Consider the following 14560-nt stretch of genomic DNA (forward strand, 5'->3'; position numbering starts at 1 on the left):
GGTTTCAGGGACCAAGCAGGGTCCTGAAGACAAGATCATACAGGCTCCACCCTCCTCAGCTGTTTGACCTTGAGCAAGCCGCTTAATTTCTCTGAGCTTCAGTTTCCTCATCTGTAAAATGGAGGTCACAGCCATCTGTTGATATTATAGGAATAGTAAAGATTATGCGTGTAAATGACATCTTATTACTATATATCCTGCCTGTGCTTAACTGGATTAGCAAACTCCTTCCTTTCTTTTTAAAGCATTGCCTTTTTGAGCAAGTGAGCAATAAAAGTTAAACAAAGATACAGATAACAGGAAGTAGCTTCTTGAAGCTCGGTTCCCCCAAACCACGAATTCCGCTGTAGTTTCTGCAGATCCTGTTGTTTCTGAAGATGTTTTATACTGTGCTTATCAAGCACCCAGCATCTGGGTTCTGTTCTTTTCCATGATCATTATTTTGTGCAGTTCTTCCCGTTTCTGCATCATCCTCCGAGCTGTCATTGTCCTTAAGAGTGCAGTATGTTATTGTGTGACCCCGCTGGGAGCGCGCAGCTAGGAACTTCTCCCCGTCTTTATGGCACAGGGTTGGCCTGGGCCCAGGCAGTTGTGAATTACAAGAGGCCAGGTGATGTCCTACTGCAAAGGCTCCCAAACCTGGCTGCACACAGGAGTCACGCAGGCTGCTTATTAAAAATACAGATTCCTCAGATGAATGGATAAATAAAATGTGATACGTACATACAGTGGAGTATTACTCAAGGATAAAGAGAAATGAAGCACTGATTCATGCTACAACATGGATGAATCTTGAAAACATGCTGAGTGAAACAAGTCAGTCACAAAAGGATGAATACTGTATGATCCCACTTACACGAAATAACTAGGATAGGCAAGTGTATAGAGATCAGAGTTTTATTAGTGGTTACCACGGGTGGGTGGGAAGGAAGAGCAAAGGGGGCTCACTGCTTAGGGAACACTGAGCTTCTGTTAAGAGTGGTGGAAAAATTTGGAAATGGATAATAGTAATTGTTGAATTACATGATAAACATAACTAATGTCACTGAGTTGTACACATGAAGAATGTTGAAAGGGCAAATAATTTGTTACACATATATTTACCACAATTAAAGTTTAAACAACAAAAAGACAACCCATTCATAAAATGGGCAAAGGACTTGAATAGACATTTCACCAAAGAGGACATTCAAATGGTTACCAAACACAAAGATGCTCAGCGTCATTAGCCATCAGAGGGATGCAAATCAAACCACAAGGAGATACCATTTCATTCCCACTAGGATGGCTGGTGCAGTGGTTAAGAGCTATGGCAGCCACAGCTGCTAACCAAAAAGTCAGCAGTTCGAAACCACCAGGCGCTCCTTGGAAACTCTATAGAACGATTCTACTCTATCCTATAGGATCGCTCTGAGTCGGAATCGACTCAACGGCAGCGGGTTTGGGTTTTTTGTTTGTTTGTTTAGGATGGCTAAGATGAAAAAAGAAAAAAACAGAAAATAACGAATGTCAGCGAGGATGTGAGTTCCAAAATAACAAATTGGAACCCTTACCCATGGCTGGTGGGAATGCAGAATGGTACAGCAGTTGTGGAAAACAGTGGCAGTTCCTCAAAAAATTAAAAACAGAATTACCATACCAAAAACCCGTTGCCGTTGAATCGATTCCAACTCATAGTGACTCTATCGGACAGAGTAGAACTGCCCCACAGGCTTTCCAAGGAGCTGCTGGTGGTTCAAACTGCTGACCTTTCGGTTAACAACCGAGCTCTTAACTACTGCCCCACCAGGGCTCCAGAACGACCGTATGACCCAGCAATTCCACTCCTAGGTATATACCCAAAAGTCTCGAAAGCAGAGCCTCAAACAGAGACTTGTACACCAATGTTCATTGCAGTACTATTCACAATAGCCAAAAGGTGAAGCAACCTAAATGCCCATCAGCAGATAAATGGATAAACAAAATGTGGTACGTACATACAGCCAGTAGAAGAAATGAAGTCTTGATACATGTTACAGTATGAATGGAGCTGGAAGATGTTATGCTGTCTCAAATAAGTCAGTCACAAAAGGACAAATATTATATGACCTTACTTATATAAGAAGACAAGAAAAGACAAATGTAAAGAGACCAAAGTTTATTAGTGGTTATCAGGGGTGGGAGGGAGGGAGAAAGGAAGGGTTGGGGGTTAGCGGTGACCACACTGATTAAGGGTAGGGTTGCACAGCTGATTATTGTAATTACTGTCAATAAGTTATACACCTCTAAAAAGTTGAATTGGCAAAAGTTGTGTGATAGATATATTTACAACAATGATGAAAAAAAGTAGCTGCTGAGGCTGCTAATGTACAACCAAAAACCTCATGGGATTTGGTTTCTTGGTTTGGAGATTTAGGGTCATGGTTTCATGGGACATCCCAGTTAACTGGTGTAATAACATGGTTAGTGCTTCTGTTCTACCTGTCAGTTCGATGCATAGTGCCTAGGGTCTTAAAAGCTTACAAGCGGCTATCCAAGGCACAGCAATTGGTCTCTATTTACCTGGAACAACAGAGGAAGAAGGAGAGTCAGGAATAGGAGGAGGAAATGGAACGTGTAGCTAATTGCCTCCATGAACAACTGCCTCCTTTGCCATGAGACCAGAAGAACTGGATGGTGCCCGGCTACCATTACTGAACATTTTGATCAAAGATTCTATAGAAGAATTCTGAATAAAAATTGGGAAAATGCAGAAGTTCAAATTCTCATGGACTCCAGACTTTCTAGAGCCATAGATGTTGGATGAACCCCTGAATCTATTGCCCTGAGATAATTTTTAAACCTTAAACCAAAAATATCCCCTGAAGTCTTCTTAAAACCAAACAATATTTTAACTTAACTAGTAAAAAGGTCTGCCTTGAGCATTATGCTCTTTTAAGAACTAGCTATATGGGATCAAAGTGACAACAGCAGCTCGAAAGATTAGATAGGAACCTCAAGGAGTAGTGAGTTTATGCTAATGGAACAACTCAGAAAAGGAGAGTGAGAAGGGTTGCACAACTCAAAGAATGTAGTCAGTGTCACTAAATGGTACATGTAAAAACTGTTGAATTGGTATATGTTTTGGTGTGTATATTCTCAACAACAACAACAAAATAAATAAAAAAAATTTTTCAGTTAAAAAAATGCAGATTCCTGGACCCTGCTTCTGGATACTTGGGTTTAATAGGTCTGGACTGGGGCTCCTGTTGCTGTCGAGTTGATTCCGACTCTTAGCGAGCCTATAGGACAGAGTAGAATGCCCCATAGGGTTTCCAAGGAGTGGCTGGTGGATTCAAACTGTGGACCTTCTGGTTAACAGCCAAACACTTAACCAGTGCACCACCAGGGCTCCGACTGGGGCTCAGGAATCAGTATTTTTACAAAGCATCTTTCCTGATGTCTGATGGTTTGGGAGCCACATTGTATGCTCACCTCCATAATTCAAGTTCAGATTCACGGTGGGATGGGGAGAAATCAGAAAACTCAGGAATTAACTCCTGGTCACCACTAAGGTTTTCCAATTCATTTCCCAATTAACAGGTGGAAGAAATGGACGCAAGGATGAGACGAGAGCTGGATAGCTGGGGGCTTAGAACAAAACCCAAGACCCTGCCTCTCCTCCCCCGCCCCTCCCCACATACCTCCCTATCAGAATTCCTTATTCTCTGTAATGTCATGTTGTACCTTTAAAACACAAAGGAAATATTCCTCCCCTCCGCCACCCCCTGTCCACCCCTACCCCACCCCCACCCAAAACCTGCCCCTGTTGAACTACGGAGGAATCTGTTAACAGCTCTGTCAGAAGGCCCCGCAAAGCAAAGCTAAAAGCATCCTTTTGGGCTTTGATGTCACTCTCAACAGGATGCTTCCTTTGAAAGCTCCGAGACAGCCCTGTTATTTCCTCTGACAGCCCCAGTGAAATGAGAAGTGGTGTCCCCGCCCAAGACTGAAGGTGTGATTCCTGGAGAGAGACACATGTGGCTCCAGGGTGGGAGCACTGGGCTCCCCCCTCCCCAAGCCTGCGGGAACCAGGCTGGGCAGCCTCGTGAGCCCAGGGCCCCTGAAGTCTGACTCCTCACCTCCCTTGTGCCTTACTAGGGAGATCAAGAGCCTAGACATTTCCCTTATCCTGACAGCTGGTCCGCGCGTCAGCGCTGTGAGAAGAATGTCCAGAGGCTGACCTGCCTGTTTGACCCATTTTTCCTTCCCCCGGGAGCTGCAGGCCACCTGTAGGGAAAGGTCAGGAAATGCCACCACCCCATCAATGCCATCACCCTGTCTCTGGAGGCATCTAGGAAGAAATGCCTGGCAATCTACTTCCAAAATATCAGCCATTGAAAACCCTATGAAGCACAGTTCTACTCTGACTCATATGGAGTCACCATGAGTTGGAATTAACTCGACAGCAACTGTTTTGTTTTTTAAGTGCAAATCTCAGTAGATAGATCATAGGCACAGATTAGGTAACCCAGAAACAACCCTAGTATATGTAACAAGTGGGTGGATGACAAAGGTGGTTTCCCACATTTGTGAGGAAAAAAAAAGAAAAGCACAATACATGCTATTGGGATGGCTGGTACCTCTCAAGAAAAAATGGTTAGAATTGTGCCTTACAGCTTCACCCAAGATAAAGTCAACTCCAGGGGGGTTACATGTAAACAATAAAGTACTCTCAGAAAACCTAGATTAATATGTCTTGACTATCAAGGCAGGGTATCACTTTATAAAAGCAGTGAATGAAGCTACAAGAGAAAAAAATAATAAATTTGCTGCCTAAAAATTAAAATTTCTGTATGTTAACAAATAGGAGCCTGGGTGGTGCAAGCAGTTTGCAATCAGCTGCTAACCTAAAAGGTTGGTGGTTTGAACTCACCCAGCAGCTCTGCGGAAGAAAGGCCCAGCGAACTGCTTTGGTAACGATTACAGCCAAGAAAACCCTACGGAGCAGTTCTGCTCTGTAACATGGGGTCACCAGGAGTCAGGGGCCGACTCGATGGCAGCGAACAACACCAACGTATGCTAAAAAACATAAAAACACCGTATGCAAAACTAGGAGGTAAATGATAGACTGGGAAAATCTAGCAAAGTGAAGTATTAATATTCTTAATATATTAAAGAACTATTACAAATTAATGATAAAGCTAAAGAACTGTTCAAGTGAGACGAACTAACAACAAAACTACAACACAGGGCTTTGTGTGTGTGTGTGTGTGTGTGTGTGTGTGTACAGCTATACTCATGTAGACAAAAGTCTGAAAAGGAATATAAAAAATATTTGTGATTTGTAATCCTTTAGACTTTTCTATACTTTCTGGATTTTCTATGCTGATTTTATTTTATGATAAAAAAACAAAACTTATATATCCATTTCTAATGCCCGTTCCATTGGCTGGCCTCAGGTAAGCTTGCTTCTGACAGACCCTACATAAAAGCAGCTTGCAAGCACAGCAACATTTTGTCTGCAGCATTTCCCACCACCACCCCACCCACCACAGGAGAAGATCTCAGTTCCTTTGTTCTCTTCCCTGTATCCCTTTGTCTCTGAATGTGAAACGGTGGCCACATGCTCGTCTGCTTGCTTTGGGCCTGTTTCCACCATCCTTGCCGGAGAGCGAAATCTTTCATTTTTACCTGCACCCACTCTCGTGCCCTCTTTGGGTGCCCACTGGGGTGGGTCAAGGGAGCAACTCCCAAAGCAAGGCTGGTTTCTTTGGCCTTATGAGGAGACACTGACCTGTCTTTGTTCATGTTCCGCAGATATGATGCTGCCTGACGTGCTTTGTGATTGAAGCAGTTACCATTTCCTGTGCTGAAGCCACTCAGAAAACTTAAAGCACTAGACTTCAGCATTCAAGGGAAGCCAAAGCCATTTGCAGGAGAATAAAGCCAAAAACCTTGCATCTTATTTGTTTTAAGGATTGCACCGCCCCAACCCCCACCCACCCCCCAGAAAGAACCATTGCACTCAAGCAGGCAGAATGGCAAGCAAACGAAAATCTACAACTCCCTGCATGGTTCGGACATCACAAGTAGTGGAGCAAGACATGCCCGAGGAGGGAGACAGGGCCAAAGAAAAGGGAATGGCCACGCCACAGCCTGATGTGGCCAAGGACAGCTGGGCAGCAGAACCTGAAAACTCTTCCAAAGAAAATGACGTGATCGAGGTGAAATCTACGGGGGAACCCCCATCCAAAAAGCTCCAAGGTGGGTACGAATGCAAATACTGCCCCTACTCCACGCAGCACCTGACCGAGTTCACAGAGCACGTTGACATGCAGCACCCCAACGTGATCCTCAACCCCCTGTACGTGTGCGCCGAGTGCAACTTTACGACCAAAAAGTACGACTCCTTATCCAACCACAACTCTAAGTTCCATCCTGGGGAGACAAACTTCAAGCTGAAGCTAATCAAACGCAATAATCAAACTGTGTTAGAGCAGTCCATCGAAGCCACCAACCATGTTATCTCCATCACCCATGGTGGCCCCACATGTGGCGACAGTGATCCCGGGATCTCAGTGAGCAAAACCCCCATCATGAAGCCCGGGAAACCAAAAGCTGATGCCAAGAAGGTGCCCAAGAAGCCTGAGGAGGCCCCCGCCGAGAACCACGTGGACGGGACTGCCCACTTGGTGGCCGACGCAGCTGAGATCCTCTCGCGACTTGGTGGCGTGGAGCTTCTCCAGGACTCGCTAGGGCATGTCATGCCTTCTGTACAGCTCCCACCAAATATCAACCTTGTCCCCAAGGTCCCTGTCCCACTGAATACTACCAAATACAACTCTGCCCTGGACACCAACGCCACCATGATCAACTCCTTCAACAAGTTCCCTTACCCGACCCAGGCTGAGTTGTCCTGGCTGACGGCTGCCTCTAAACACCCGGAAGAGCACATCCGGATCTGGTTCGCCACCCAGCGCTTAAAACACGGCATCAGCTGGTCCCCGGAAGAGGTGGAGGAGGCCCGGAAGAAGATGTTTAATGGCACCATCCAGTCAGTGCCTCCGACCATCACTGTGCTGCCCGCCCAGCTGGCCCCCACCAAGATGTCACAGCCCATCCTCCAGACAGCTCTGCCGTGCCAGATTCTTGGCCAGACCAGCCTGGTGCTGACTCAGGTGACCAGTGGGTCGACTACCGTGTCTTGTTCCCCCATCACTCTTGCTGTGGCTGGAGTGACCAACCACGGCCAGAAGAGACCTTTGGTGACTCCCCAAGCTGCCCCTGAACCCAAGCGTCCACACGTCGCTCAGGTGCCAGAGCCCCCACCCAAGGTGGCCAACCCGCCACTGACCCCTGCCAGCGACCGCAAGAAGACGAAGGAGCAGATAGCACATCTCAAGGCCAGCTTCCTCCAGAGCCAATTCCCTGACAACGCTGAGGTCTACCGACTCATCGAAGTGACCGGCCTCTCCAGGAGCGAGATCAAGAAGTGGTTTAGTGACCACCGGTATAGGTGTCAAAGAGGCATTGTCCACATCACCAGCGAATCCATTGCCAAAGACCAGATGGCCCTAGCGGCCACTCGACACGGTCGCACGTACCACGCATACCCAGACTTTGCCCCACAGAAGTTCAAAGAAAAGACACAAGGTCAGGTTAAAGTCCTGGAAGACAGCTTTTTGAAAAGCTCTTTTCCAACCCAAGCAGAACTGGACCGGCTCAGGGTGGAGACCAAGCTGAGCAGGAGAGAGATTGATTCTTGGTTCTCGGAGAGGCGAAAGCTTCGGGACAGCATGGAGCAAGCTGTCTTGGATTCCATGGGGACTGGCAAAAAAGGCCAAGATGTGGTGGCCCCCAATGGTGCTCTCTCTCGACTTGACCAGCTCTCCAGCGCCCAGCTAGCCAGTTCTCTGCCTAGCCCTTCACCAGCAATTACAAAAAGTCAAGAGCAGGTTCATCTCCTGAGGAGCACATTTGCAAGAACCCAGTGGCCCACTCCCCAGGAGTATGACCAGTTAGCGGCAAAGACTGGCCTGGTCCGAACTGAAATCGTGCGTTGGTTCAAGGAGAACAGATGCTTGCTAAAAACTGGGACTCTGAAGTGGATGGAGCAGTACCAGCACCAGCACATAATGGACGATCACATTTATGACGCTATCTCAAGAAAAGCAACAAAACCCATTGCCGAGAGCCCAAAGAATGGGAGCGAGGGGGTGCAGCAATATTACAAGGACCCTAAAAGGCTCTGCGAAGAGGACTTAGAGAAGTTGGGGTCCAGAGTGAAAGTGGGTAGCGAGCAAGCAAAAGACTGTCTTCCAGCAAAGCCCTTGGAGGCCACCTTGGACAAGTCAGAGGGCAACAGCCGGGACGGCCAGGGCAGCGATGAGAATGAGGAGTCGGGCGTTGTGGATTGGGTAGAGGTCACCGTTGGTGAGGAGGATGCCATCTCAGACCGGTCGGATAGCTGGAGTCAGACTGCGCCTGAAGGCCCGGCAGAACTAGCTGACTCAGACTCTGAGAGTGTCCCTGCCGAGGCTGGCCAGGCCTAGACAGGTAATGCACCTGTTCCCTCCAGGCAAGTAGAGGAGAATGCCAGTTGTGTTTTTTGCACCATGATCTCATTCTTTGTTGTTGCTGTTAGTTGCCATCAAGTCAGTTCCAACTGATGCTGACCCCACGTGCACAGAGTAGAACTGCTCCATAGGGTTTTCAAGGCTGTGACCTTTTGGAAGCAGATTGCCAGGTTTGTCTTCCAAGACACCCCTGGGTGGGTTAGAACTGCCAACCTTTCAGCTAGTAGTCAAGTGCTTAACTGTTTGCACCACCCAGGAAATCCTGGTTTCGTTTCTTTTTATTGTCAGGATAAATATAAGTTATAGGGTACAGGGATGTTGACATTGATGATGGCTTCTTTTTAAAGGTTATTGTAAAGAAGAAACTTACAGGCTGGTAGATTTTATGTCCTTATTTGCAAGGCTATGATAATGAGTGATCCCACTGCTGCCTCTGGCCTGTTTGGATACCATCTTTTCGGGCCTGTTTATTTCAAAGTCTAGTTGCATTAAATGGGCAGCTTCTGTCCGGAGGTGAGATGAGAAGACAGAGAGGGTCAGGAGCTGGTTGAATGGACACAGGAAATCAAGGGTGGAAAGGAGGAACGTGCTGTCACAGTATAGGGAGAGCAACTAGGGTCACGTAACTACGTATGTATAAATTTTTGTCTAAGAGACTGACTTGACTTGTAAACTTTCACTTAAAGCACAACAATAAAAAAAAAAATAACAGAGTCTAGTTGCATTATAAGAACAGCACATGCTCTGCACGTTTTGCGTTGGCTGCCGTAAGAGGCAAACGTGGAAAAGATGCGTCTTTTCCTTTTCTTCTGGATTTTTTTTTTTTAAGAGTAAGCATCCAAGTTTATGGAAAGAGATTTGGAGTTGTTTCTTCTAACTCGAAAGGCTTCTAAAGTACTCATGATCTACCTTGTCATGGCTAAGGAAGGGTGCACTGTGTGTCTCATTACGTAGCCATGCTAGAAGCCGCTAGGTGGTTACCCATAACCCCTTCGATCTGGAAGAGACTGCTGTGTATGAGGCCTGTGGAGCCACGAAACCCAGGGGAAGGGAGGTTGCCATGGTTACTAATGGCCATGTCATCCCCATAATGGGACTTGCCACTGAAGACCTTGGTGTTTGTGCTTCAGGAGAAGTCTGTGCAAATCACAAATCAGGGCCCAAAGCAGAGCGGCTAGTTTGGGGGTGACATTAGAAGGGGGTACAGGGAGTGGGAGGGGGAGGGAGGGAGGGAGAGATCTACCTTTGCCAAAACCAAACTGTTACCAGGGCAGCTTGCAACAAGGAGAGGGATGTGCGATTTGCCCAGGTTGACTTCTCCAGCCATCGCTTAAAAGGTCTCCCACGTCCTCATTAAAAACAATAGAATGAAGGTACAAACTTCCAGAATGACGTGTAAGGTCCCAAAGGGAGCCCTGGAAATTATCGTACCTCTTTGTTAATGAACCCAGGTAACTGTGGCCGGCCATGCTGCTCATTCATTCATTCAGTAATAAAATGAGGCACATGGAAAAGAAAGAAAATTCTCTAGAAACCTTGCTTTAGCCAGCTCTGTCGGCTGTTAAAAGAGCAATTTAATGAGAACCAAACACAGACGTTTTAGTGCTATCACGTCTTCTTTCTCCTTTCACTTTCCGGGGGGACGTGCTACTGGGGTGCAGTGAGGACACAGCCCCAGGGAGCAGGGTGGAGACCGGAGGGGGCTGAAGTGTACTGAGGTCACCAATAGCACCAACTACCCACCTCCATCTGTCTACCTCGATTTCTTCCTCTTTCTGGCCATTTTCCCAACTGCTTTCTTAGAAGACCCTACAATCCAGCCACACCTGACTTGTTGAAATGAAGGAGTTATTTTTCTTATCCAGTCTGTTATCAGAATGCTCCTAGACTCCTTTCTTCTATCCTTGAGCTTTTCTGATTGATGGCCTAAAACTACTTGGTTGCTTTTTTCTCCTACCTCAGAGCAGACAGTAAACCTGTTGCCATCGAGTCGATTCTGACTCATAGCGACCCTATAGGTTAGCAGCCTAACGCTTAACCACTGCGCCACCAGGGCTCAATAGAAACAAACAAAAACAAACAAACCCACTGCCATTGAGTCGATTCTGACTCATAGCAGCCTTGTAGGACAGAGTAGAACTGCCCTATAGGGTTTCCAACGCCGTAATCTTTACAGAAAGCAGACTGTCACATCTTTCTCCCACAGAGCAACTGGTGGGCTCAAACCGCCAACCTTTTGGTTAGCAGCCTAGTGCTTTAACCACTGAACCACCAGGGCTCCTGTGTAGACATAGAATTTAGTTCAACAAATATATATTGAGCACCTAGTTAATGTGGTCGGCAACTAACTGAAAGGTTGGTGGTTCAAGTCCACTCAGAAGGCATCTCAGAAGAAAGGCCTGGCAATCTATTTCACCCAAAAATCAGCCATTGAAAACCCTGTGGAGCACAGTTCTACCCTGACACACATGGGGTCGCCATGAGTCAGACTCAACTTGACAGCAACTGGTGTGTGCCCCTTGGGGTGCTACGTACTAGAGATTATGTGCTGAACAAGACAGATAACATGATCCTTGTTCACATGGAACTCACAGGCCAAAGAGAGGAAAGTGCACTTTCCTTTACTAACCACCTGATACGGGATGTGATGGAGATGTCACAGCTGAGTGGGGGAGCACACAGGAGGGGCACCCAACCCAGGCTGGGGAATCCAAGGAGGCTTTCTGGAGGAAGGAACATTTGCCTCAAGGCCTAGCTGATGGGAAGAAGTTGCCAACTGTGGAGCTAAGGATAAGAGTGGTTCAGTTGGAAGGAACAGCTTGGGCAGAAGTCCAGAGACAACAGAAGGAGCAGAGCAGCTGAGGAGCCAAAAGAGGTTTGGTGTAGCCAAAAAGAAGAGTTTGGGGTTCAGTAAATCATAAAAGGCAAACCCAAACAAAACCTGATGGTTTTCCACAGTAGCAAAAGCTGTTCTGAGCCAGTTGGGTTTGCTGAATTTGAGTATAAGGATTCCAAGTGTCCCTGGATCCCAGGGTGATCTCAGATGACACTTCCTGATCCCATCACTGAGTGGGGGATTGTCTAGGCGTGGCAGCTCCCCAGAGGCCCCTGATGCCACCTGTCCCCACTCCTTCTCCCAAACTATGCCACCATCAAGAGTTGAAATGCCCATCTGAGTCAGCTCTGACTGTGCCTGCTCCCTCCCGAGGCCCAGGAGAAACAGGGAAGTGAATGCTAAAACCATAAAGACAACCTTTGGAAGGAAGGATGGAAGGAAGGCCTCCTGATTAACAGACGTTGAGCTGGGTGCTTTGGCCGTACATGGTCTTACCTAATTCTTCCAGCAACCCTGAAAAGTAAGCGTCTCCATATGTCTATAAGCGAGACTCAACCAACCAAGGCGTTTGCCACATTCCCTCGGCCACACTTCGTTCATCTCCAGAGTCCTCACTCTTCCCACTGCTGCCTCCGCCTCTACTTCTGACAGAAATTTACTGTTTCTTGTTGACACTTCCTCCCCAGTGGGGATGACAGGAATTGTGGAGTTGGCTGTTGAATTACCATGAGACAGTGCAGAGACGTAGCAGCTAGCTGTTCCCCCCAAAACTAGGAACACCCAGGAGTCCTGTTTTGTGCTTATTTATGGTAAAGGACACAAGTGTGAGCTGGAGAAAGTTCGCAAACAACATTCTAAGATCTGCTTGATGCCTGGCGGCCAAAGATGTTCTTCCTAGATCATCCCTAATAGGCCTCCTGGCATTTTGGAGGTGTCATTATATTGAGAAGGAGCCCTGGTGGTGCAATGGTTAAGCGTTCAGCTGCTAACTGAGGGGTCAGCAGTTAGAACCCACCAGCAGCTTCACAGGAAAAAAGACCTGGCAATCTGCTCCCATAAAGATTACAGCCTGAAAAACCCTATGGGGGTTATGCTCTGTCACATTGGGTCTCTACAAGTCAGAATTGACTCAATGGCACACAACATCATTATACTGAGAAAGGGGCAAGTCTGCCTTCTGCCAAAATCAGCACTGGTGGTAGCATCCAAAAGCTCTCCCAAGTCCTGTACAGGGTCACGCCTTAATTGAACTGTTCAACTTAGAAGGAAGAACTCTCTCCAAATGCCTTCACAGCTTTTATGAGCCAAGCACATGAATCCCTTGAAGTTCATAAATATTCAGCGATGTCCTTGTTTAAACGTATATTTATTTAGAAACTTGCCAGTTGAGTTCAGCTGTTGCACATATAATAATCCTGAAAATAATTCATGGTTTTGATTTCATAAAAGGTGTCATGTGATGTATGTATGAGAGAGAGACAGAGACAAACAGACAGACTTGGATAAGCAGCTGAGAGCTGACTCCAGGATTGGATTTCTTCTGCACAAGTGAAACATCCCCCAGCCCAGCCCTCTGCTTCAAGCTTTGCACAGCTCATGACAGCCATAGACCCAGGCCGGGCTTACTCAGCCCTGAGGTTAGACACAAAGACCAGGCATCATTCCAGGCCTTTGGGTTGTGTTGCCTTGATACAGGCTCTGGGTCCAAATGATTACCAAGTCAACACATTGAGAGATCTGTCCTAGTAAGAAGTTGATAAATAAATTCCTCTTTTCCTAAGAATGTCTCAAAATACTTAAGCAAGACATTGTCAGACATATGCCTTGATGTTTGGCCACATGGAAGATCCCATTACTGCTACAATAAGAGTTTCCATTTATTGGTACATGCCATGTGCCCAACATTGTTCTAAGCACATCTCTTAAGTCACTGAAATATCATGACACCCCAGTGAGGTATCATTTTCGCCATTTTACAGAAGACAAAACTGAGGCTCAGAGAGAATAAGTGACTTGCTTCCTTAGCTACCAGGTGGTAGAGCCTGGATGCCACCTCTCGTCTCTCAGGCCAGGCCCCAACCGCTGTGCGTGGCCCACGGCCTCCCCAGTGGTGGCACCACCACCATGGCCCAGGCCGTGGTCATTTCTGAATTTTACTTGGGAGTGGAAATGAACACGCAACTTGTTCAGTCAGCAAGAACTTTAGCATGCCCTTTCTGTGCCAGGCACTGTGCTAGTCTGTGCAGATTTGTGGAATGACAGACACAGCCCCTCCCTGAATCTCTGTCTGGTAAAGATGAGGTGTGTACACAGAGACACCTGAAAGCCCAGCTGGACTGTCCCATAAGAGCTGTGCTGGAAGAACTCGGAGAAGTATGGCTTTTCCAGTAGCTGTCTCATTGAAAACCCAACCACCAGCCCACATGGGCAAGAAATCACCCCATTTATTTTAAACAAAGAAAACTGAGGCTCAGGAACCCTCAGTGACTTGCCAGCGCGCACTCGACCAGCATCTAAACTTGACTCTAGAGCTCCAGCCACTGCTCTCGCTGCCTTCAGTTTCTGACAACAATTTCCAACTCCTGATGATTAGGGATGGCTTCCGGGAAGAGGTAGAATTTGTGAAATGTCAGAAAAATACTCTCCATATAGTTCAGCTTGCTTAAAATACTCAAAGCTGCTAAGTGGTGCATCCTGGCTACAATTTAGGATCCAGAATATGTATGTTCCCACAATCTGCTCAGATGAGCTGTCCAGATACAGATACATGGATGGATAGGTGGGTGGGTGGATGGATGGATGGATGGATGAGTGGGTGGGTGGGTTGAGTGTGTGTGAGAGAATGAGTGAATGCATATATTGTAATTTTCTGTTTCCCTGTCTCTCTCCCCTACCCAGGCCTTACCAGCTTCTAGACTAAAATGAACCTGAAGGCAGGGACCATATCTCATCCTTAATCTCTGAATCCCGAGTGCCTGATTCAGAGCAGATGCTCAATAACTGTTCATTGAACCAACCTGAGAATTAACAAGGTTGGTCTTCAGTTATCTGAGGTCTAGATTTCAGTCCATTTTTTTCTATCACTCCTTAGCCCCATTAGATGATGGCAGGCAGAGAAGAGGATTTGGGTACAAAGTTTGCTTTTCATATGTGTGAGCAGCTTGTTGGAGAATCTATCAGCAGATAC

At 46.8% G+C, this 14560-nt stretch overlaps 1 protein-coding gene across 2 annotated transcripts in view; it reads left to right on the forward strand.

The window, feature by feature from the left end:
• ZHX2 (zinc fingers and homeoboxes 2) overlaps window positions 1-14560 on the forward strand; it is a 189018-nt gene that overhangs the window by 164412 nt on the left and 10046 nt on the right. The window contains exon 3 of one of the 2 annotated variants that reach the window (XM_004372980.2): window positions 5779-8517. In XM_004372980.2, the coding sequence (XP_004373037.1) occupies window positions 6000-8513 (2514 nt within the window). In that variant the 5' untranslated portion in view covers window positions 5779-5999 and the 3' untranslated portion in view covers window positions 8514-8517. Of the gene's footprint in view, window positions 1-5778; window positions 8645-14560 lie in introns of those variants that run through there. The other variant, XM_023728176.1, reaches the window with a different exon arrangement.

The sequence above is a fragment of the Trichechus manatus genome, unplaced genomic scaffold (genome assembly GCF_000243295.1).
Source record: "Trichechus manatus latirostris isolate Lorelei unplaced genomic scaffold, TriManLat1.0 scaffold00022, whole genome shotgun sequence".
In the NCBI taxonomy this organism is placed as follows: domain Eukaryota; kingdom Metazoa; phylum Chordata; class Mammalia; order Sirenia; family Trichechidae; genus Trichechus; species Trichechus manatus.